This window comes from Venustampulla echinocandica (genome assembly GCF_003357145.1).
Source record: "Venustampulla echinocandica strain BP 5553 chromosome Unknown scaffold_5, whole genome shotgun sequence".
NCBI lineage: Eukaryota > Fungi > Ascomycota > Leotiomycetes > Helotiales > Pleuroascaceae > Venustampulla > Venustampulla echinocandica.
The window spans coordinates 154,109-177,551 of NW_022474210.1; the positions used below are offsets into that span (position 1 = coordinate 154,109).

The following is a 23,443-nucleotide window of genomic DNA, read 5'->3' on the forward strand; positions in this document are numbered from 1 at the left end:
GCCATTTTGCCCCCTTTTTCAGCCCCCTTTCAGCCCCCTTCCAAGACCTCCCAGCACCTCCACCCCCGGACCCCAGACTCCCCTAATGCCCTCTAATTGCCCATCCATATCCATTATTATTATGATCCATCACGATCCGCGAGGGGCCATGACTAAGTCCCCCAGCGCGGAGCCAATCGCCGCGATTACGGAGGGGTAATCGAAACTACGTGAATCGTCATCCGTCAATCTTTGCTCGTCTTTTTGCTTGTCTCGTCCCCTAAAAAGCCTCAAACGACCCTCCAGAACACGAGCTGGTTCCCAAGTCCCAATAAATCACGCATAACTGCCCGCGCTGCCCGCAGACCTTCTCCTTTGCGACATCGCATGACACATACGTGCATCTGCCCATTCCATCTATTACACATCGTGGGAAGCCCGGGTGCGGGAAGTGCAGGCGTCCACGACGTCCACCGGGGCCTGGAGCTTCCCCGGATTTTCCATCAACTGACCCGTTGAGCTTTTGGCCGCCCGCCGTCCGCTCGCCGCTCGCCGCTCGGCTTCGGGGGGCGCTGCTGCTGCTACTGGCACTACTGGGGGCGCTGGGCAACTGGTCACTGGGCACAATAATAATCATCAATCATCCCTAACGGAAGTACTCGGTACCGAGCACCACCACTACTACCACCACCACCGCCACCACCGCCAGTACTTCGTTCGTGCACCACAACTGCGCTGCACTCACTCACTCACTCATGGTACAGTACCTCGTACCTGGACCGAAGTACCAAGGAAAAGCATTGGGAGATCTGGGGATCCCCCCTAAACCCAACAGAATCCCGCTAATACGTGTTCACGCCCTCAAGCACCCCGTCTCGCCAGTCTCACCGCTGCCTCAGAAAGTCCCAACGAGATTATTCCCATGATATCGATTATTGATATTGACCAGCACGCAAGACAGCCAAGGTCCAGACTTCCGCACCTCCAGACTCCCGACTCCAGGTGGCCTGCCCTTTAATTTTAGGTCTCGGGCGTTGCGCTGCCTGCGTTAGAGCTTGGAGCTTGGAGCTTGGAGCCCAGATCCCACCGCCATGGACGCTGACAGCTCGCACGTGTGGAGCAGAGCAGCTGCCGTCGCTCTTGATGCCCAAGACCCCCTTTCCAATATCAGGGACCAGTTCCTCATCCCTTCCCAGGCCCAATTGAAGGCGGGAAGTTTGTCAGAAGCAGGTAAGAAAGGGAGCCCGTGGCTTGTCTCCTATTTCTCCGCCCTCCGCCTTCCGTTCGCTTGCATCATCCCTTCCCTACCTAGGTACTCGTATCCCTTATTCTATTTTGGACCATCGTGTGCTGAGGGATTTGTCTGACGTAGAGTCCCGTGACTCATCGTCACCTGATGCATCTTTGTCTTCATCCTCATCTTCATCGGCCTCGGCCTCGGCCGTCTACCTCTGTGGCAACTCTCTGGGCCCCCAGCCACGCGTGGTCGCCACGCGCCTCCAGCAGCATCTCAGTACGTGGTCCAGCCAGGGCGTGTTTGGGCATTTCAAGCCCCTTTCCGAGTCCCCCTTGCCAACATGGGTCGATGCCGATGTGAAGGCGGCCGAGAGCATCGCGCCCATCGTCGGTGCTCAAGCGCCAGAGGTAGCGATTATGCAGACGCTGACCGCCAATCTACACTTCCTCATGAGCGCCTTCTACAAGCCCGATGTCAATGGCCGCCATAAGATCATCCTGGAGACCAAGGCATTCCCTTCAGACCACGTGCGTACCCCTTGATGTCACGTCGTCTCACGACCTAGGTCGGTACACGTGGTGCAGTGCTACAGTGACTAAGTGAGGTTCTAGTTCGTGGCGGAGGCCCAAATTCGGCATCACAATCTGGACCCGAGCACATCCATGGTCACGATATCTCCTCCTTCTCCGTCAGAACCAATCCTGACTACGGAGCATATACTCTCGGTCATCGATGAGCATGCTAGTACCACTGCGCTACTTCTCCTTCCGGGAATCCAATTTTACACTGGCCAGCTTCTCAATATACCGCTCATAACTAAACATGCACGCTCCAATGGAATCTTTGTCCTCTGGGACCTCGCTCACGCCGTTGGCAATGTTCCCCTCCAGCTCCATGACTGGAATGTCGATGCCGCCGCCTGGTGCAGCTATAAATACCTCAATGGTGGCCCGGGAACCATTGGTGGTCTGTTTGTCCACGAGCGCCACACGCAAGGCGCTTCTGCTCCCAATAGATTGGCAGGATGGTGGGGCAGCTCTAAGAGCACGCGCTTCACCATGGACAATGAGTTCGTCCCCATTCCTGGCGCCCGAGGCTTCCAGCTTTCCAACCCTTCCATCTTGGATATTACAGCTTTGAATGCCTCGCTAGAAGTCTTTGCTTTGGCGGGTGGCATGGGTCCCATAAGGGCGAAATCGCTCAGGTTAACATCGTACTTGGAGCAGCTGCTTGTGGCCTCCCCTGCTTTTACGCAGGGGCGTTTCCAGATCATTACACCGAGAGATCCAGAGCAGCGCGGTGCGCAGCTCAGTTTGAAGCTGAAAGGGGGCCTGCTAGATGTCGTGATGGCGGAGCTGGTTGCCAGGGGCGTGGTCGTCGATGAGCGTCAGCCGGACGTGATCCGAGTGGCGCCTGCACCCCTGTTTAATAGCTTTGAGGATTGCTGGAAATTCGCAGATGCTTTTGCGAACGCACTAAACGCTGCTGAGAAATAAAAAGAGGGGAAAGTGGATTTAAGGGGAACCGATGAATTGCAAATGACAACTTAATAGCTAATGGACTTATGAGTTGCACAGAAAGAAATATAAACTTACAAATAGAAAACGAATCTTGGAATCTAGCCCATACTTCTTCATCTAAAAGGGTGAATCAAACAACTTAAAAGCCCTATGGGATTAGATATTCTCGATGCTTTACTTATTATCTAGTAACCTGGCGTTGACATTATTACCGTGAGAGATGACCGCATTAGGCGAACCAAGAAAGGGGAAGGATCCCGGCCCGAGCCTTGTCCAGAAGGCTACGAGTGCCGTACGCACGGGCCACTGATTCCTACATGCTGGCTTCAACCTCAACGCAACACAAGCAATAAATAATACACTTTTACACTTTTACACAGCGCAATCCTACCACAACTAAACTTAACCCCTAGGCGCAAACCATATTTCCCTGAAGCAAAACCCAGGGCTTCCTCTGCCGTATTCAAACCCCATGGGTTCTTCCTCCCGCTGCATCGCAACCCCCCCGCACCTCCTACGATAAACTACAATGGCAGCAACCAAAACCCTCGACGCAGCAACATGCACCACCGCTGCCGAAGCATTCAAGCACCCTCTCCCGCAAGTCCGGCAATTCCACCGCACGCTAACCACCGAGCTCGACGAGAAGAATGCGCGCCTGCGGACTTTGGTTGGGGGCAGCTACCGGCAATTACTCGGGACCGCAGAGATGATCCTCGAGATGCGGGAGAATATCGATATCGTGGAGGATACGCTCGGGAATGTGGGGAAGGGCTGCGGAAGAGGGGTTATCGGTGGGATGGCGAGTGGACTGGGCAAGTTGGTCAGCGCTGGTGGGGGCGTAGGCGACAAGCATAGGAGGGATTTGGAGTGGGCCGCCAGGATGAAGGTCCTTTCCATGTGCGGTGTTACGGTTGGGAAGCTTTTGAAGAGGGGGGTAAGTAATGGTGGTGAAGGGAGGACGAAGAATCTAGTTCTTGCGGCCAAGGTACTGGCGCTGAACAAGCTATTGGTGAAAACCGCGAGGGATTCCGTGGCCGAGAGGAGCACATCAGAGCAGGAATTGGTGGGGGATGCGAAGAAGAAGCTGGCGAGTTTACAAAGCCGGCTTTTGAGGGCTATTAAGAAGAGTTTGCAAAGGACCGATGGGGATGCCTCGAGAGAAGACCTCATTCAAGCACTCTCTGCGTATAGCCTGGCCACGAATTCAGGCGCAAAAGATGTGCTGAGACATTTTCTCCGTGCCAGAGGAGAGGCTTTAGAGCTTGCGTTTGAAGACGAGGGGGAGGCGTCGTGTGTTGTGCGAGCACTAGAACTGTATACCAGGACTTTGTTGGATGTTCAGGCGATGGTACCGCGACGCCTTTCGGAGGCTCTAGCGGCGCTTAAAGATAAGGTATTGCTGAAGGATGAGAAGATCAGAGAAATTGAAGGGCTGAGGCTGAATGTTTGCGAGAAGTGGCTCGGGGATGAGATTTTGTTCTTCATGCCTTATATCAGGCATGATGATCTTGCGGGTCCGCTGGCTGTTGAGACCCTAAGGGGATGGTCGAAGAAAGCCTCCGAGGTGTTGTTACAGGGATTTGCGGCGACTTTAGAAAGAGTCCAAGATTTCAAAATAGTCGTCGATTTAAGGACGAAAATTCTACAGATTTGGATCAAGGAAGGTGGGCAGGCTAAAGGTTTCGACCCTTCGATCCTTCTGGACGGGTTGCGGAAGGTGATTAATGACCGCATGGTACATCTCCTCGAGTCCCGTGTGCAGAAACTACATCTGGTAGCGACCGAGGTTGAAGGAACATTAGGATTATGGGATGAAAGCATCGCAGGACGTCACGAGAGTCTTTGGGATGCAAGCATGCTAGACATGGAAATCAACCAAGGAGCCGACCCCTTCAAACAAGCAATCCTCGCTCGCACGCACGGAAGAAACGACGCCGTTTCGAGGGTATTCAAGGGATATCAGGCGTGGCGAAAGCTAGTGGACGAGATCACCGTTGTCATCGAACAGCTAAAGAAGCAGAGGTGGGACGATGATCTAGAGGATATCGAGGACGATGATGTCCTCGAATCTCGAAATACGCTGCTCAGCCGCGAAGATCCGGAAATGCTACAGGGGCGTTTCAATACATGCCTCGAGAACGCGTATAAAGGCCTCCATGAAAAGATAGCCGCATTGATAGCTGTGTATGAGAACAGCGAACACGCAGGCTCAATGTCCATCTACCTCCTCCGCATAATCCGCGATCTCCGGACAGGGCTGCCTAGAGATCAAGCTCTCCAGTCCTTTGGGTTGTCATTAGTCCCTGCCCTCCACGAGAAGCTAGCATCTACCGTCTCAGTTGAGCCGATCAAATCGTTCACCAAAAGCTTCGAAAAGAAGTCGGTGGCGGGGCGGGCCTTATGGGAAGGCACCCCCGAACTCCCCGTTCAACCCTCGCCTGCGGCTTTCAAGCTGCTGAATAATTTGACCATAGCAATGTCGAATTTAGGTGCTGATCTTTGGAGTCCGACTGCTATTGGTGTTTTAAAACGAAAGATACGGAAGGAACTAGCACAAGCTTGGCTGGACGTTTTGAAAGCGCCGGAAGAGAAGGAGGACTCGCCGGAGACTAACGGCGCAGTTACCAACGGCGACGCCTCCCCTAGCTCCCCTAATCATGAAGTCGTCGACGTAGCAAAGTGGAAAGAATACCTCACCCAATCCCTCTTCGACCTCGTCCTCCTCCAAAATTCCTTCGAGCTACCAGATACCGAGGATGGCGATGACGATCTACAACCCTTAGAAGAAACGATTAAGAAACAAATAGATCTTGATCCCGCAGCGCAGAAGCGGTTGAAGCTGGCTGCGAAGGAGTATTGGACGAGGACGAGCTTGCTGTTTAGGCTCTTGGCTTAGTTAGTTAGAGGTGATGTGGAGAGAATAGAATACCCTATTATAGATATGGCTTTTCTTTTCCTGAGTTTACTAACGAGCAGCCACCCACATTAATTTGGCGAAGCGAACCCAAGTTACTCAAGGGAGTGAGGGCTTACACCACAATTGCTCACTCGCTTCACCAATCAAGCATCTTCAACATGACAACATCACAAACCCCTTTTTCCACCCTAATTCAACCATACTATTACGTAAGTACAGTATATTCCAACCAAAGTTTTGCCATCATTCTTCTCCCCTACTAGAAATACTAGTGTTAGCCTACTATAAAGCTTCTGTTCTATTTATTTAGCCGTATAGAAAGCGAGGCAATATCTTTTCCTCAAGGAGGATGCCTCATTTCTATGCCTTCCTCAGGAGGACCTACTAAAGGCTATTCTAGAGATGTATTGCTTAAGCAAGATTCCGTTGCCTCTTAATCTATGTAGAATCTACCCTTTGGAGTGCTGCCAAATTGATCACCTGGTATAGTGACCATTAGAGACTATTACAATTAACAATTAAAGTTACTTCGCCTCTTTTTCTCCTTCTGTCTCCTTTTCTCGTTCAGACTCCTTTTCTCTTTCGGCCTCCTTTTCTCTTTCGGCCTCCTTCTCTCTTTCGGCCTCCTTTTCTCTTTCATCCTCCTTCATCCATTGCATCCATTTAATGTTGTTAAACCCCAATACGCTCCCTGCTGCGTCGAATTCCACCTCCCATCCACTGCTTCTCATGAGGTCCACAAATCCCATTCCATCACTATCCTTCGCTTCTATATCTGCCCCTCGGAAGAGTAGCGTATTAATGCAGTCATGATTGTAATCATTTTCTCGCTTTTCCGCCGCCGCGTGAAGTAGAACTGTACGTCCATTCCCGGCACGAGCCTCGATATCAGCACCCCAGTTTATTAGCGCAATCACGATGTCCAAAGAGTTGCACGCAGTGGTATCCAAAGAGTTGCACGCAACGGCTAAGAATAAGGGCGGGTAGGCTGGATTCGCATTCACGTTCGCATGGTTCTCGATAAGGAAGCAGACGAGGTCTATGGCGTCAGGATGAGCACGCTGGATAGAAATCGCACGGTGTAAGACAGTGAAGCCGCCTGGTCCTTGCACGTTAATATCTGCCCCACGGTCGATCAGGGGGCGTAGGATAGAAATGCTTCTCGAGGGATCCCACGAGACGGCGAAGTGGGCGGCGGTCCATCCGGAGGTGGTTACTGCAGTCACAGGATTGACCTCGGAAGTCAAGGAGAGTAGAAAGGTGACAGCGTCAAGGTTTCCATCCCTCGCGGCATTATGAATGGGGAGTTCTCCATTGTTATTTCGGGTGTCGAAACTGGCGCCATGAGCCAGTAAGTTGGCCATGATAGGTTTGGAAGCGTCGGTGCGACGATTGCAAGTAGCGAAGTGCATTGGCGTGTTACCAAATTTGTCAACTATTGTTGTAGATGCACCATGGGTGATAAGGGAGTCGACTAAACTTGCATCGTTGCCTTCTACTGCGTAGAACAATGGAGTTCTGTTCCAAGAGTCCAGAGGGTTAACATTAGCTCCGCTCTCGAGAAGGAACGCCCAGATGGCTTTTGTTGGAGTCCGATTTTCGCAGATTAAATGTAGTACGGTCGAGTTGTCGTGCATAAATGAGCCGTCGTTAAGGTACATTAGCCTGGCCTCGATATCTGCTCCCGCTTCTAGGAGAACCTTGAAGACTTCAAGCTGTATTTCCTTCCCGGCTGGCGTCCCTTTCGGAACAGGATTCACGACATCGAGCCGGCCACAAGGGCCCCAATGGTCCCAATAAGGAACTGAGACGAGTGCCTGTTCCAATAGGTCTGATTCTATCCCATCGCCATGCCTAAGGTCCTCCATGACCTCAGCTAGTAGCAACTTCACAATTACTATTCGCCACTCCATCGCTGCGAGCTTTAGTGCGCGACCGATTCCGACAGTCCTTGAAGTACTATCGTCAAAGCCCTTCCCTTTCGGCAACCTTTTCAGAATCTCAAGTACACATTCCACACGACCAGACTCTGCTGCGGCGCATAAAGCATGCGAAGTCACTGAAACTTTTGCATCTAGTAACCCCCTTAAGATCTCCACATATCCAAGACGAGCAGCTACCCATAAGGCGTCATGGCCATCCTCTAAGTAGCCCTCCTCATTTGGTGCAAGAAGTTGGCCATCTGCGCCTCTTGAAAGTAATAGCTGTATAGCTTCAAGATTGTTCTGGCAGACAGCATGATGGAGTGGGGCATGACCAGATCTATCGAGATAGTTGATATGGTCAACAATAATAGTTTCTGGGAGAGACGAAAGCAGTTGTGAGAGTTTGGCGGTGTCTCCCTCAATTATGGCTTTGTGTAAAGGAAGATCTTCTTCATCGGTGTCAAATTCCATTGACATGCTTTTGATATCGGCGTTAAGGGGGTGTTGCAGAAGAAATATGTATGTCTTTATTAGCGTCTATGTTGATATGTTTCAGGGGAGGTGTTCTTCGGGGCGTTTTTGTAGCAAGGGGGCTTTTTGGGGATGCGGTTTGAACATTTGATGTATAAAGGAGTTGGTTGAACCTGTTGTACGAAGGGTTCATTTATTCTCGCTCGGGTAAATAAAAACCAACACTGTTCAGCGGCCGAAATCCACCTACACAGTTTTTCCCGCCAACTTATTTTCGAATCATCTCATCAAAGAGACCACCGATGCATGCTTTCTCCACATTTTATGCCCCAATACGGACATAATAGCCCACCCGAAGATTCGCGCATGTGTTTCCAACCGTTGGATTCCATGCATAGAAATTAGTCAAAGTACCCCAGCAGTGGTAGCAACAGTACCGTGTTAGTCATTCGCCGACACGAAATGAAATTTCTTACAATTTCCTACCGTGCCAGTTTGAACTGGCGTTGGCGTCGCTGTCCCGTTTCCAGCCGTAGTTGAGTTCGTTGCTGTTATCGTGGTTCGACTGGTCGTTCTACCGATGATATTGACACAGACCTAGGTGTCGAGCCATGATGACTGACATGCGGTCCCTACTGCTGGGTTCCAGCTATAGAAGTCTGCAAGTGATGCCCCGTTTGAAGTTGCGATGGTTCCACATTGGTCGTTCGTATGGACCAAGTAGAATGTGTTGCAGTTGGGTGTACATTCCTGCCTGCATTGGTGTCGGAGTGGTTATTCCATTTCCAGGCGCAGTAGTAGTTGGCAGGGTGATAATCGTGGAGGAGGTTATAGTGATCAATGTGGACGAGCTAGCAATGGATACACAGACGTACGTATCTGACCAAAGTGCGGAGCAGGTCGTTCCTATCACGGGGTTCCAAGCATAAAATTGGGGAGAACTATCCCGTACGAAGATGGGATCTTGCTGCATTAATTGCCAGCTTTGACAAGATAGAAGGAGTCGCAATTGTTGATAACTAGTCTGAATTGGCTGAGGAGTAGTGATACCGGTGGTTGTAGGGCCAAACGTGGTCGGCTTGAAGGTTGCCGTCGTGATTCCATAATTGACCTCGACATGGCATGAATTAATTTCCTACAACTAGGTTGCAAGACGACCCCTGGAGGATTCTACAGGAAGAAGTGAGCGAGGTTTTCAGGGAAGACGGGATAAACTTATATAAGTATTGAATTTGTCCACGGTAATGCGCCAGGTACTTGCAAAGCTCGTACATGGACTACCTAGGTACTTGGATTGGAAATATTTCCTTATTTTAATATAATAGCTGCAATCTGTGTCTGTGTCGGGGGCTGTGGTGGTAGCTGGGTCTTCTAAAGTATGCGCTTACTAAGAGCAGAACTGCTGAAGCAGCGAGAAGTACAGAAGTTCTCATATTTTTAAAAAATGAAGAAGAGAATTAGGGATGTTCTCGTAGAAGAAAAATATTGTCTTGGAGACTGGCCACTACCAGTTGAACTAGATGGACTGGCCTTGCGAGATTTGTAATGCTGTCCGTGTTACCATGGAGCCCAAAGGACCCTTCGAGCTAGATAAGGCGGAAATAACGCAGCAAGAAATATATGGTTGTGGACCACGCATCCCTGATATGGACGTCCAGAGTGAGGCATACGAAGTATTACGAACGGGAAGAAAATAGGGGCGTAGTTGAGTTCGGACGCTTGTGGGGAGAAAGTGTACAGGCGGCGAAGGAGAGCCAAGAGTGTCAGAGAGAGAGAGAGAGAGAGATAGCGATGAAAGAGAGATGGAAGAGCATCATGGAGAATCGATGGTCCGCAAATGTCTTTCTCCTTGTGTTTGAAATGGACAATGGGTCAAATGTTAAGGTCACCCGCCGCTCAGCTTCGCTTCACCCCAATATCGCCCTTCAGGCGGCAAGAGGTTTGGGTTCTACGCTAAGACTACTGGCAAATTTAATAACTGAGGCTTGTGTATGGCAGAGCGGACGAGAACCCATTTCTCCTCAGTCTATGGTCGTATGTAACAGGTATTTGCTTAAACTTACTTATTCGTATATTGCACGATCAAATTTATGAGGAATTAAAATGCCCAATAATAAGCTGGCTCAAAGTACGTAAGTACGTAGGTACATGTACGTGACCCAGATTTACCTTACTGTAGGTACGTAACCAGGATTGCGCGCCGATGCCACTTGAGTACCGAGGAAGGCTATAATAATTATTTCAAGAATGGATTGATGCGACTTAAATTGTATAGAACCTCCACAACCCTTCAAGAAAGCAGAATTCCGGCCAGTCCACGTGGGATCCGAGTCGATCACCTGGCTGTGACTACCTACGCCATTTACATTCATAACCCAATTGCCATCAACATTTTCCGAAATTCATCAACAACCAAGTCATGTCGACAACACGACTTACCTTCCTCTACCCCCATCTATTTCGCTCGATTCGAATTACGGAACCCGTTACGCAGAGAGTTAGCATACAAGCCAAAATTCCGCGTCCCCAATGCGTGGATTCAAGGAACTTTACAACAACGCGGCAAAGGAGGGGTCAGCGATACATACGGAGACATGGCAAAGCTATAGAACCATCTAAGGAAGAAGCAGAGGAGGCAGAGGGATTGGGGAGCCCTACTGCTAAGGAGGCCCAACAGGATGCTGAAAAGACAGCAGATACCAGACCCGACACAGGGGAGAATGATGTAGAGAAATCCCAACCGGCCGCTTCATCCTGGGCGCCATTATCAGAGGAGACCCAGGCCGCTGCGATAATACCTGGCGATGAGAATAGTCCCATACAACCAGTCGAGCCGACACGAAAGCACGACGAGGCAGCAGGGCGCCAACAGCCCGATGGTAAAGCGGGTGATGGAAAGCCAGCTCTCGAAACCGTTCTGCAAATGCCACCACCTGAGACTCCGGAGGAGGAAAATGCTTCGAAACCGCCGCATCTGCAAACTCCGCCCTATGTTCACCACTTCGATACCTACACCTTGGTGAAACAAGTCGAAAAGGGGGGGTTTATGACGGAGCAGAGTATTACCGCCATGAAAGCTGTTAGAGGGCTGCTGGATTTGAATTTAGGGGTTGCGAAGGCTGGCCTGGTTAGCAAGAGCGATGTTGAGAATGTGAGTTGCCCTTACGCTGGGAGAATCAGATGAATTGCATTGGGTTTTGTTCTAATTATTTGGTTGCGTTATAGGAGACCTACCTCTTCCGGGCAGCATGCTCCGAATTGAGAACGGAGATCGCAAATGCTCGAAGAGCCAACGATGAGGCTATGCGTAGAGATAGGACGCTTCTTCAGCATGAAGTGGATATTCTTAACCAAAAGCTATCGCAGGAGCTTTTGACTCTAAAAGATGACCTGAAGGGCATGTTCGATGACCGGAAAATGGCCGTTCGGCAGGAACAGCGAACTATGGAGAGTGCTGTATGTCTACTTGTTCTTCCTCCCATCCAACTTTATTATGCGCGACCTTCCAACCAATAACCCTTTCAAACTGACCATATATAGATCCAAGGATTAAATAACAGGATCACGGTCTCATTGAATAGCGATAGTAAATCGGAGATCGAAGGGCTTCGATGGGTTTTAACGAGACGATCCGTCATGGGTATTTTGTTTATGGCCTTCATGGTTTTGACATCGCTGCGGTATGCGAGCTACAAGTCGCATGAAGATGAACTGAAGAAAAAGAGGGAAGCAGAAGCGAAGGAAGAGGTGTCGTTCAAAGACCTGCCCGCGCAAGAAGCAGCGGGGATACTGGCTGCTAACTAGAGTATATCCAAGCGCTTGGTTTCAACGTATGACTTGGAAACGATGGCTGATGGGAATCAATAATTTGATGGAAAATGTTACCATACGTTGAGAAAACCATGGGACATGGTTGGAATCGCAATATCATATTTGTTGATCCTGCCTTCCGTTCAGCGTTCGATGTCAGGAGGTATTGAATCTATCTCATTTCGGCCGACGTTTCATGGATTATAATGCTTTGATAGGATGGTTGAATGGAGTGCAAGTTTACTCCGTACAAAAGCTAGAAAACAAATACCAACATCAGACACCAGCCACAGGCCACATGGACCCCCTGCTCCTTGCTCGTATTCGGCCCAATCCAGTAACAATGATTCCAAATGGCGGTCTCAGTATGCGCGATTAGTCAATGCACAAACCACAAAACAGCCATTGACGAACAAGCACTTGCGAATTGTCATACTCAAAAAGTCATCCTTCACGCAACACATATTTGTTTGGAACCCGGAACAGAGAACGGCCGTGGCTTTAGGACTAATGTATTTCGATTCTTTCTTTCCAAATCCTTTGGTCCCACGCAACGCTTTTTGCCGAGCCTCCTGCAACACAGCAAAGTTGTCAACGACAGTGAGAACAGAAACACCAACCGCTTGCGAGGACTATAGTCAGCCACGCAGGGTATACTACAGATAAGCATTGGCGATCTTTGGAATCTTTTGATTTGATTATACGAAGAATAGCTCGGGACATCTGAGAAGGCCTGTGATTTGAGATAAAGGATTTTCTCGAGATGAGCGGGACGGGGTCGTCGGGGAATGGGTCCTTCAGTTCCCTCTGGCACCGGTCAACTGACAAACTATCCCCCAAGAAGTTTAAATTTATGCCTAGTAATGTGGCAAAGACTGGTAATGGTAATCATATTTCAAATTCCTGGACGTATTTGATAGAAGTTTTCAGGGCTAGAGATATGCTATTCCAATTGTTTTCTTTGATTACTATTCTGACTTGGCTCATACTTATATACCACCCTCGGTTTCACCATTCCTTCTTTTATTGCAATACGAGTCAGGTTATATTCTGTTTTATGTCCTTAGTGCCTAGCTATACTTTTAGACCCGGGAAGATGCATAGTCTTCAGTTTACTAACCGTGATATGATAGGTAAGGAGGGTGAGGATGCAGCTACGGCTGCACTATCTGCCAAGCAGCATCGCAGGGCTCAAGTTCGAAAGGCTCAGACGTATGTAGCCCGATATGGATAAGACCCGGAGACCAATCCTGGCTCTTTATTGTAAAGTTAGCTATACTTAGACTGATACTACGATAGTGAACATCGGCAAAGAAAGGCAAACCACGTTAAGCAATTGGAACAAGATATTATTGATCTGCGCAAGATGATTATCACGGCTGAAACAGAAGCCTCACTCGTTGAGCAGGAGAATGAGGCTATTAGGAAGATCGTTGTACAGGCCAAGCTGCCAACCTCTACCTCGGATGCCTCTTTTCCACCAATGCTACCAACTATCCAAAACGAACAGCTAGATTTACAATTCCAACCTAACCCCCATCAAGACCTCACACAAAGCCAGTTCAACAATGACCTAGCGTCACAAGAGGCATTTCTACAGGATTCTAACAGCTCGCTCGTTAGTATCATCTTCGATGAGCTCGTCGGACAAGAATGTTTGCACGTCAGTCCGTCAACAAGCCAAGAAACTTTACCACAAATAATCAACTCTCCGGATATCTTCAACTTCCCCAACAATGCCTTCGCCGCTAAAGCTCTGACGAATCCTCTAAGCATTGTCTCCGAACCATCGAATACAAATAGCCTCCCAACTGCCGTGCCACAATCTCTACCAGCTAGTACAATAGCCCAAGAGGAGGAACTAGACCTGGCAACCATAGCTATAAACTTTATCCTCGCGTACGTCTGCCTCTTGTGCTTCGGCCCTTCACTTCCCTCCTCTTCATTTCTTGCTCTCAGCAACCTCAAACTCCTGTCCGCAAGTTCTCTAACCCAAAACTAGCCTCGAACATCCCTGTCGCACACACTTCCACCACCACTCCCCCACCACACCTTTCGACCCTACCGGGGACCCAAGTGGACATGAACTCATGGCCTCCACGTTAATGTATTCTTCTGCCCCCGAGCCGGTATTCTCAGACTTCGCCCCAGGAATTCACAGGTGGACGTCTTCCAAGAGCAGCGAAGATAATCTCAAACAGTTAGAAGCGATGAGTCGTAGTTTGCCTAAGGCGGATTGGGAAATAACGCCTGTGCAGGCTTGGTTTAGAATGGTGGAACAGTTTGGCGTCGATTGGATAACGGCCGGTAGCAACGCAAAAGGGAACGAGGCGGAGAATGTTTTGGAATGGGTGAAGAAAGATTTAGCAAAGATAGTTGGCTGTTTCGCATTTGGAGCTGTCATGGATGAGAAGAAATTTTGTGATGTTATGGAGGAAAATTTTAATGTTGGGGGTGGGAGGTCGCTTGTATTTTAAGAGCGTCTGGAATAGGCGTATTTGGAAGCTTGTCAATGAAAGCAGCAGCTGAGGAAAATACCGGTTTGATATCTCTTATGGTTGGTTCTGGGACGGCGCCTAGGTGGGGAATAAATACCACTTTTGGCATATTGAACCGGACGCGTTTCACCAACGTAGCACTTTTGGATTCATTTGATGATAGCACAATTCGAAATCTCACTTAGTTTGATTCGTATAGGTAAGCTTGTATATGTCAAGCAACTCAGTATGTCCAAGCATAAATTCACTAGCGATGGAATATTGCATCAGGTGGGGAGATGGGTGTTTTCTCCTCATGGCTATTGCGGGACTGACATCTCATGAGTAGACCTCAGGTTGTGGCATTAAAGTAGTATGATCGAGATGCTTTCAATCAGCTGGAAAATGAGGTGTCCGCAGCTATCATATGAATATTTGGCATCAACGGAAAACAACTTCCAAATATAGCAAAGGAACTAAGGTATTCTACCCCTTGTCAAATAAACTATAACAATGTTGACAGTGACTGCCTCTACAGTAAGGAAATATCAAATGTTGTTTTTGCCGTCCTCGTTGAATCGTTTCTCAGCTTTGGACTTTTGATACCTAAAACAGTCTACCCCACCAATTCGTCTAACTCTTGACTCGGAATTAGAACATTGCCACAACTTCGGCAACTTGATTACCATAACCGCGAGCAATAAATACTCACTTGTGTTTTGAGAGAAAAGAAGCACGAAGCAAAAGTCTTTGTGATATCCGCATGTGATGGTTTAAATATCCTTCGGTTGGCCGTGGAGTCGATACGGCTTCAACCAAGCTCCCACGCTTTTGGGGCTTTGGGGTTAGTTGTTGGCGGGGAGAAATGCAATAATATGTTTAATAACCGAGTTACGGTTGGCAAAGTGAGGCACGCGTAGGATTCCACCTAGATCAAAACAAAAAGGGCCGACTGCCTATTATTAGGCGAAGCCACAGGATAAGGCAATCCTAACGAAATCATTCTAATTCGAGATTCGGCGGGGAGAAAAACAGTGCAAAAACTCAGGCGAGGACCTTCTTTTTGGGCCTCGATCTTAGAGAGAAACCAGACTGAACTGGTTTTTTTTAGGGAGCCATGATCCAAAGTCATGGCCTTTATTACCCTACCCTAGTGGCTAGGGATCTTGTTTGTTTTTCTTTTTCTTTTTGGGGGTTTCTATTTTTGTTAGCTTTTTGGGATTGTTTTTGGAGGTGGGGAAGGCTTACTTGGTGATGTTGGTGTTAGCGTTAAACAGGCGCATGGCCCAATATGGCCGTTGGGCCATGTGCCCGTTGGAAGAAAATCTGTTTATTCTGTATTATATATCATAGTATGGTTTGGGGGTGAATTTGGGCGGTGGTCGCTTGTGAGTAGGGGAGGGGGCGGTGGGCGGTGTCCATTTTGCGGCATGTTTATTGAGCACCTGTCATGATATCCAAGGATGGCTTTTAAATTGAATTTGCCCAAGATGGGAGATAGTACCTGACATTTTCATACACTAAGAAGGTCACCCAAGTAGCAGGCAGAACCCTCACAATGTTCGTTCCCAAGCCTCTATAAAAGCCTCTCCATCCCTCCTCCCTTAGGACCTTCTTCGCCACGCCCGTAATGCCCTTCCCAAACGTCTCATCCGCATGATATGTCTGTATCCTGCTTCTGAAGACCTGGTATGGGTATGTCACGGTTCCAGCAACCACCTTCGCGGAGCCGCTAAGGATCAATGTCGCCGTATTTCCCAGCTTCTCGTCTTTCTGGTCCTTTACCATTATGCCATCACTTAGCTCCCGCTGCTGGGCTAGGTATTTCTTCCAGGTATTCTTCATGGGCTCATACACGGCGAACTGAACAGCCCCATGACTATTTCCCAACAAGGTAACCCCTACGCCTCTGTAAAACCCTTTCAGGCCTTCACGGACCCACAATTGTTGTATCCCATGCCAGAAACTCTCATACGCGCCCTTCGACCCTCTATCCGAGCTCAGCATCCGGGTTTTCACAACCCATATTGGATTCGTTGCGAATGTGGTAATAGTCCCTGATATCCCGGAAGCAAGGAAGTAATCAAATGGCGTGAGGGCATTTCGATTGGCAGCACTGTCATGTTGACTAGTAGGGCTTGTGCCAGGTTGACCGTGGAAGATAAGCAGCTGTTTCTCGATGATTGACTTGAAGTAGAAGAATATTGCCCAACTGCTCGCATTTCCGACGAGATTTGGCGTGAGGCCTCGATATAAGGTTTGGATAGGGCGCTGGCTGGCTAACAGCGATTTTCCGATGCTATATCCCCCGAGGGGAGTTGTAGATTTGCGCTGGACTGTAGGTGGTGAGTTGGGGCGTGTAAACTAGGTGGGGGTGAAGCTATTTACTCTGAAGACGGGTTTTGATTACATCTAAAGGATGGACTGCGAGCGTGGATATAGTACCGGCCGAGAGGCCAGCAATTGTCTCGACGAGCGCGGGGGAGATGCGCGCATGGTTGTCATTCATCAGGAGCGTATTATCATGTTGGTAATTCGTGGGAGAATGGAAAGTCCGGATGTTGACGTCTGGAGCTTGCCGAGGCTGGCGAGATAAATCTAGGTTTATTTAAACAGCACATGGCAAAACTTCAACGGCACCCGCGATCATTCTACAAATTGTTGGACTGGTATATATGGAAGAGTATATGGCAGTGGTGATTTTGCGCTGGTTCACGCTGTAATATTCATATTGTACAATTGCGCTGCTGGCACACCGTGCTCAACCAAAGGTTCCCATGGCCTTGTCCATCCTGCAAACGCCTTCTAATGCTACAACAGGGCTTTCCATGGTCCCAGCTAGTCCCCAGATCATTTCCTTCCCACCAATTTCTGATTATATCCCGAAGATTCGTAGTGCTGGTGATCGAGGTTCAACGCTTATGCGAGTGGAGAGAAGAGTCTATTGTAGTTTTATTAGCATCAAACAGGCTTTTACATCACGCAACATATGAAAAAGGAACCAACCTGATGAATGATGGGCGAGGCTCGCTGCGAGTATAACCTGATATAGTCAGTAGCTGTTGGCTTAGAGAGTTCGAGATGTCGTACCAAAGTAGAGAATCAGGGGGAGGTAGCCACTGGGACATATTAGCACATCTTCCGGACATATACAGTTCTAAATTCGAATACATACTAATGGATGGCAACTCGAGAGATGTCAATGATCTTTCCAATGCGCTCCTATCACATAATCAGCTGGAAGCCTTTGATGACCGAAATGCGCTCGTTACCTTGCTTTCCTCGGAGAGTTGCATCTTGACTATTGTATTTTGTGAAGCTGCGGAGGCGTTAGAATATGCTATTGCGAGGTATATATATGCACGCGGACTATCGGGAACTTACAGGCTTTTGGTTTGAGTTGATGTTTTGTGGTATTTGAAGCTCAATCGCGGCTGGCGTTCCTAGAAAAAAGTCCATGAGATTGAGGTCACGTGCGTAGCCTCTTGGGAGTCTGAAAATTAATATCCAGCCTCGCGAGCCTCGCAGGACTCCACCTCCACCTCCAACCCTTCAACTCGTGTCCAGACGCATATAAATACCCACGAACCACCTTCCTAGGTATCTTAACCCACTTAGAATAACCTTGGTTTTAATTCATCGTCCACTTGAGCCTCCAATTGGGACTGCCACAGCCTCGACAAAGTCCATTTTCACAAGCAAGCCAAGCTACCCAAGATGTCTGGAGCAAGGCATTGGTATAGACCTCCACCCCCAATATTTCCCAGAGATCAACATCTAACATACCACAGGGAGCAAGACAAAGAAGCGACTGTTTATATAGGAAACATCGATGAGCGAGTGTCAGACAGCCTAATATGGGAACTCATGCTTCAAGCGGGACGGATCGTAAATGTGCATCTACCCAAAGACCGCGTAACGCAAACCCACCAAGGATATGGCTTCGTGGAGTTTATCAGTGAAGAGGATGCCGAGTATGCAGCGCGGATCATGAACCAAGTGCGGTTATATGGCAAGCCGATTCGAGTAAACAAGGTATATTGGCGCATCTATCTATCCCCCCGCCCTCACTATCAGCGAAGCTAATGAAAATCATCATAGGCCTCAGCAGACAAGCAAAAAACCGTCGAAGTGGGCGCCGAGCTCTTCATTGGAAATCTCGACCCCCTCGTCGACGAAAAAACCCTCTACGACACCTTCTCCCGCTTCGGTTCCCTCATCTCTCCACCCAAGATCGCGCGCGACGAGGCAGGTCTCTCAAAAGGCTACGGCTTCGTGTCCTACTCGAATTTCGAAGCCTCCGATGACGCGATCGCGAATATGAACGGCCAGTATCTAATGAACAAGGATATCAGCGTGCAATACGCGTATAAGAAGGACGGTAAGGGCGAAAGACACGGTGATGAGGCGGAACGTATGCTCGCTAGTCAGGCGAAGAAACATAACGTCGTGCTGGACGTTCCTCAGATGCCGGCGCAGCTACTTCTCAGTGGGAATGCACCAGCTGCTCCAGCGGCGATGTTAGATCATCACGGTGGTGCTGCTGCGGGCCAGCAGCAGCAAATGGGCGGTCCGCCTCCTGGCGCCATGCCTCCTGGATTCGGTGGGCCCCGCCAAAACGGGGGCTATAACGCTGTTCCTCCTCCCGCGCAACAAAGACCAAATGCACCGCTTCCTCCCCCGCCTTCGGGGCTCCCTCAACGTCCCCCGCCGTCTCAGGGCGGTTATGGTGGACCGCAGGATTTCCATCCTCCTGGTTTTGCCCCGGGACCTCCACCACCAGGCTTCCCACAGAACGTACAGATGCCTCCCGGTTTCGGTGGACCGCCACCCGGGCAAATGCCTCCTCATGGTTATATGCCTCCGCCGGGCTTCCAGCAACAACCGCCGCAAGGCCCACCGGGATATGGACGGAGGTGATGGGGTTAATTATCGTAGTGAAAGGCTTCTAGGCATACGACAATGAGATTGAGCAAGAAAGAAACGCTTTATGGGATTGGTTTATTTATTTTATAAATCCCTACCGGGATTCCCTCGACTATGCTAGTTGAGAAGGATATATTTGGGAGGCAGGAAGGAAGGTAGTGAAATGAAATGAACTATGACGGTATTTCTAGGCTGAGAAGAGGAGGCTTAGAATGTGTACTATCCACAACACCTGTATAAGAGATGTTATAGAAAACATGGCTTAATGCCGCAGTTAAAAGGCGGGCATCATTCAAGGACGGATACAAACAGACATGGCTTTGAAACACATCTTTTTTTTGAGGACGTACTACATAGCGCCGCTATATTTGTACAAACAATGCAATAATACAGAAGGAGCTCCACCGTCACGACGCGTAACAGATAGAACCAACCTCTCTCCCTCGTCCTTCCAGCTAGTAGCGTAAAAACCAACCCACATAATAATCCCGCTCATTCTACACCTCGACCTCCGCCTCCGCCATAGCCGCATCGCCATTTTCCACAGCCCCAGCAGGAACCTCCTCCACCACCGGCCGCTTATTCTGCTTCTCCTTCTCAGCCAAATACCAGGCCTCCTCGACAGCGAACTTCCTCCTGAACACCCGCAGCCAGCGTTCTCCCCACTGTCTGATCATAGCCTCATCGTTGCTGTCCCCGTCACCGCTTTGGATAGCTTGGTCTTTGCTACCTGTCGCCCAGGCGACGAGGGGTTCTTCCATTAGCTGGAAGAGGTCTTTCATACTTTTTCGCTCAGTCTCGGCTGTCTGCTCCAGAGTTGATCTCTGCTCCGGCGTGAGGGTAGGGACGCTCATGCCTCGGACGACCTGTCGGACTCTGCCTGTGACTTTTCCGATTGTAGAGCCAACCATCTCATAGACGAATGCCTGGCTTAGCCGCTTGCCATCTTGGCCTACAGCCCATTCGATGACGCTGCCGGGACTTAGAATCATGTAGTTAAGTAATTTATCGACGATGTTTACGCCGATTCCAGGCTGGTCTTTCCAGTATGACATGACGGAATCGATGATTTGCTTCCGTGCGGCTGGGGATTGAGGACCGATTGCGAGGAGACGCTCTTTGCATCGCTCGATGGAGGAGAGAACGTGAGAGAGGGATTTGGAGCCGATGAAGCAAATTGTTGTCATGTAGACGTCGGTTGAAACGACGAGGGGATCTGCGAGACGCATGTCCAATGCTTGGGCGTGGATCCGGTCGATAACTGGTTGTATCTGATCCTCTGGTGCTTTTTTCTTCAGAAGCGCCAGCATCTCAGCTCCCTCTGGTGCAAACGGCGTATCTTAATAACAGTTAGCATTGAATCACCAAAAAGGATCCCGGCTGAAACTTACTCTCGTCATTGTACTTGAAATCAGGGGTATCTTTCTCCTTCTCCTCAGAAATCAGCTGTTGATAAGGTGGCGGCAGAGTCCCCTTGATCCGCTGTGCAAAACTCAAACGGATTTCTTTATCCAAAGAGCCTTCAATGAAAGCTTTCTTCGGGTTCAGGGACGAGAGCTCAACGTCATCAATCCACTCCGTCCACTTCCAAGTGAACCCGAAGTTGCTTAGATGGTGAGCAAACCAATCCATAAATATGTAGCTCAGCTCGAGATCCATCGAATCGACGTTTCGGTACAGGAAACGGATCGCTCGACCAAGACTCGGTGCTATAGCAGCTGGTGCAATTTTACACGCCTCGGTTAGGACAGAGTGGTAATAGACCAACTTGTGCTCTGGGCTAGGGAGTTGGAATAGCTGCGAGAACACTGCATCAACTGCAACATCTTCTGGCTTCCAAGTAGACCTGTCGCCCTCCACATCCCGAAGTCTGTCGAATGGAGTGGCTCGCTTGACGAAAGTGTCGGGTGCGAAGTAGCAATCGATATCGATCAAAAAGCGAGCTGTAGCATTTCTGTTAAAGTCAAGAATGTTGATCGTATCCACCAATGAATCCCGCAATAGGCAGGAAGCAATATCCGTCATCGGCGGCACAGTCTCAACATCCTGATGAGCGTAGACTGAGAAATAAAGCTCGGGAAACAACGGTCTTGGGCCAGCAATAACCACATCAGGAATAACTATCGATGGAAGAGGATGTTTAGGGGACGAAGCCAGAGCATCGGGTTGTTCAGATTCCAGAACAACCTTCCAAGGCCGCGGAAGACAAGCTACCTCCCACCCGTTTGTGGACTCGTGTTGTAGCTGTTTCTGGAGAAGACTAAGGACGCCATTGGGCGCTTTTGCTTCGTCCGTACCGTTCCCGGGATATGGGTCGACCAGAGACTGAAGCACATGAGGTTCCGAAGCAATGATATCCGTGTTTTCCACCATGCTGTTGGCCTTATCCTGGGCATCCGTCGCCGACGAAGCCATAATATACGGGATCGTGAAGAGGATGATCTTGACAAGCTCCGGGCCAATAGTCTATCCACCAGGTTAGCAAAAAGAGTCCCCCAGCCCAGCCCATCCAAACTACTAACCTCCTCGTTATTCTCCGTCTGCAAATCCACAGCCTTGGTCAAAAGATCCTGCAGAACACTCCACACCCCATCCCCCTCTAATATCCCCTGCAGCCCACCCAAGAACTTCATAAGCAGTTTAACCTCTCTCCACTCCCCCTCCCGAATCTTCTCATTCATCCTCCCCGCCGCTCTGCTCAGCACCTCCGTAACCATCTCCGCCTTGATCGTATTTATAATCAACACAACGGCGGCCACAAACGGGATCTTAAACGGCTGCTCAACGACCAATTGCAAGGCCAAGTCATAGAACGCATTCCGGAGCTCCTCATCCTCGTAGTTATCACACACCGTCTTGGCGATAGAGCTAACCTCGTCCTCCACACGCTTCAAGGGCGATTCCGCAATCGCGAGGAGTTGTTTGCGTACTTTGACCACGAGGGGCTCTTCATAGCGGCGTCGCTGCGGTCGGCGATCGTAATCGTCCTCATCTGAGGAACAACGGATACGTGTCAGCCTTGCTTGGGTGATCCCTTACGATTCGCAGCATTCGGGGACCTGGAAAACCAACCTCTATATCTTCTCTTGCGGTTATTGTTATACCCTCCTCGGCCTCCGCGGGGTCTTTGGTCGTAATCCGCCATCACTTTGAAGGTCCAATGTGGTGGGACTTGGCTGGTATTTGTGGTTTTGGAAGCTCAGGAATAAAAAGGGCGTTGTTGACTGGGACTCGAGCAATGTTACGAGGCTCGTTAGCAGAATATTTGGTGCCTTAGGTCGCGAGACGCGCATGGTCGATGGCTCACCGGAACGTCACGTGTTGAATAGCTTAGCTTGACATGGTTTTAGCGGACATATTCCGTAGCTAGTTCCACGATAACTTATTGTTTAATATCGTCGACCTAGAGGGCCGGTAGAGGCATCGAGTTAATTGATGCATAGGCTTAAGTAGGGTGGCTGTAATATATATTATAGAAGACTCGATGAAACAGGTTGCGATCAGACCACTAGATATAGAAGAGGGCAGGATGGTTGAAAAGGCCGCACATAAAACTACGCTTCACCAAGTCACGTATACAAATATCTACCGAAAATGATTGGAGAGTGTCAATTGAGTATGAGCCTCACATGTGGAAAATCTTTGATGACCTTTGCAATCAGCCAACCCCTTTTAGTGACCACTAATGGCACAGTTGACCTAGAAAACGAAAACGAATCTTTTGACCATATTCGCCCTAGCAACAGCCTAACCCCCCATCGCGGCATATTAAGCTATTTCCATGCAATCATTGAACGCAACGGTATCGTCAATTTGGTACGCCGAATCTGTGGGACATAGAGGGAAAGGAAGACCAGCCACCCCTCTGTTTCGCTACCGTCGGGCGCCATGTAATGGGACAACAAGAATAGAAAGCAAATACCCATTTCCGTCATGCAAGAAAATCTAAAAACGAAGTTTGGTGGAACGGCGACGAGGGCCATCACTGCAATGATCCGTGGCTGGGGTCGATCCAACCCGAGCCGCACAAGACTCCCGATTGGAGACCGAAGAATGCCTTGTCGAAGTGAAAACTTTCGAGGAAAATATTCCACCTCGTTGCGGCGGGGGAGGGGGGTATTCTTTCGTAAAAACCAGTAAAGCATACCATCATGGATCCCATAATCTCGACATTTCTC

General features: G+C 49.3%; 8 protein-coding genes across 8 annotated transcripts; 5 read left to right on the plus strand and 3 right to left on the minus strand.

The window, feature by feature from the left end:
• Window positions 1-1,070: 1,070 nt before the first annotated feature.
• Window positions 1,071-2,712, plus strand: BP5553_06951 (Kynureninase; the record flags this gene model as incomplete). Its single annotated transcript, XM_032015574.1, has 3 exons — window positions 1,071-1,209; window positions 1,352-1,743; window positions 1,828-2,712. 3 exons carry the CDS (start codon window positions 1,071-1,073, stop codon window positions 2,710-2,712), a joined length of 1,416 nt encoding a protein of 471 aa, XP_031867843.1.
• Window positions 2,713-3,265: 553 nt separating this feature from the next.
• BP5553_06952 (Uncharacterized protein) lies at window positions 3,266-5,635 on the plus strand (the record flags this gene model as incomplete). Its single annotated transcript, XM_032015575.1, has 1 exon — window positions 3,266-5,635. The coding sequence occupies one exon, from the start codon at window positions 3,266-3,268 to the stop codon at window positions 5,633-5,635; it is 2,370 nt and encodes a 789-aa protein (XP_031867844.1).
• Window positions 5,636-6,180: 545 nt separating this feature from the next.
• On the minus strand, window positions 6,181-8,058 carry BP5553_06953 (uncharacterized protein; the record flags this gene model as incomplete). Its single annotated transcript, XM_032015576.1, has 1 exon — window positions 6,181-8,058. The coding sequence occupies one exon, from the start codon at window positions 8,056-8,058 to the stop codon at window positions 6,181-6,183; it is 1,878 nt and encodes a 625-aa protein (XP_031867845.1).
• A 2,097-nt stretch (window positions 8,059-10,155) lies between these two features.
• On the plus strand, window positions 10,156-11,856 carry BP5553_06954 (Uncharacterized protein; the record flags this gene model as incomplete). Its single annotated transcript, XM_032015577.1, has 5 exons — window positions 10,156-10,184; window positions 10,328-10,625; window positions 10,673-11,203; window positions 11,278-11,508; window positions 11,593-11,856. 5 exons carry the CDS (start codon window positions 10,156-10,158, stop codon window positions 11,854-11,856), a joined length of 1,353 nt encoding a protein of 450 aa, XP_031867846.1.
• Window positions 11,857-12,625: 769 nt separating this feature from the next.
• On the plus strand, window positions 12,626-14,339 carry BP5553_06955 (uncharacterized protein; the record flags this gene model as incomplete). Its single annotated transcript, XM_032015578.1, has 4 exons — window positions 12,626-12,746; window positions 12,996-13,074; window positions 13,162-13,761; window positions 13,865-14,339. The coding sequence occupies 4 exons, from the start codon at window positions 12,626-12,628 to the stop codon at window positions 14,337-14,339; spliced, it is 1,275 nt and encodes a 424-aa protein (XP_031867847.1).
• Window positions 14,340-15,809: 1,470 nt separating this feature from the next.
• On the minus strand, window positions 15,810-16,848 carry BP5553_06956 (Mitochondrial carrier protein-like protein; the record flags this gene model as incomplete). The annotated part of the gene is made up of 2 exons (XM_032015579.1): window positions 15,810-16,675; window positions 16,728-16,848. The coding sequence occupies 2 exons, from the start codon at window positions 16,846-16,848 to the stop codon at window positions 15,810-15,812; spliced, it is 987 nt and encodes a 328-aa protein (XP_031867848.1).
• Window positions 16,849-18,056: 1,208 nt separating this feature from the next.
• Window positions 18,057-19,259, plus strand: BP5553_06957 (RNA-binding, RBD; the record flags this gene model as incomplete). The annotated part of the gene is made up of 3 exons (XM_032015580.1): window positions 18,057-18,076; window positions 18,131-18,374; window positions 18,441-19,259. 3 exons carry the CDS (start codon window positions 18,057-18,059, stop codon window positions 19,257-19,259), a joined length of 1,083 nt encoding a protein of 360 aa, XP_031867849.1.
• A 503-nt stretch (window positions 19,260-19,762) lies between these two features.
• Window positions 19,763-22,410, minus strand: BP5553_06958 (putative nuclear cap-binding complex, subunit NCBP1; the record flags this gene model as incomplete). The annotated part of the gene is made up of 4 exons (XM_032015581.1): window positions 19,763-20,604; window positions 20,657-21,731; window positions 21,788-22,257; window positions 22,338-22,410. 4 exons carry the CDS (start codon window positions 22,408-22,410, stop codon window positions 19,763-19,765), a joined length of 2,460 nt encoding a protein of 819 aa, XP_031867850.1.
• Between the last annotated feature and the right edge of the window lie 1,033 nt (window positions 22,411-23,443).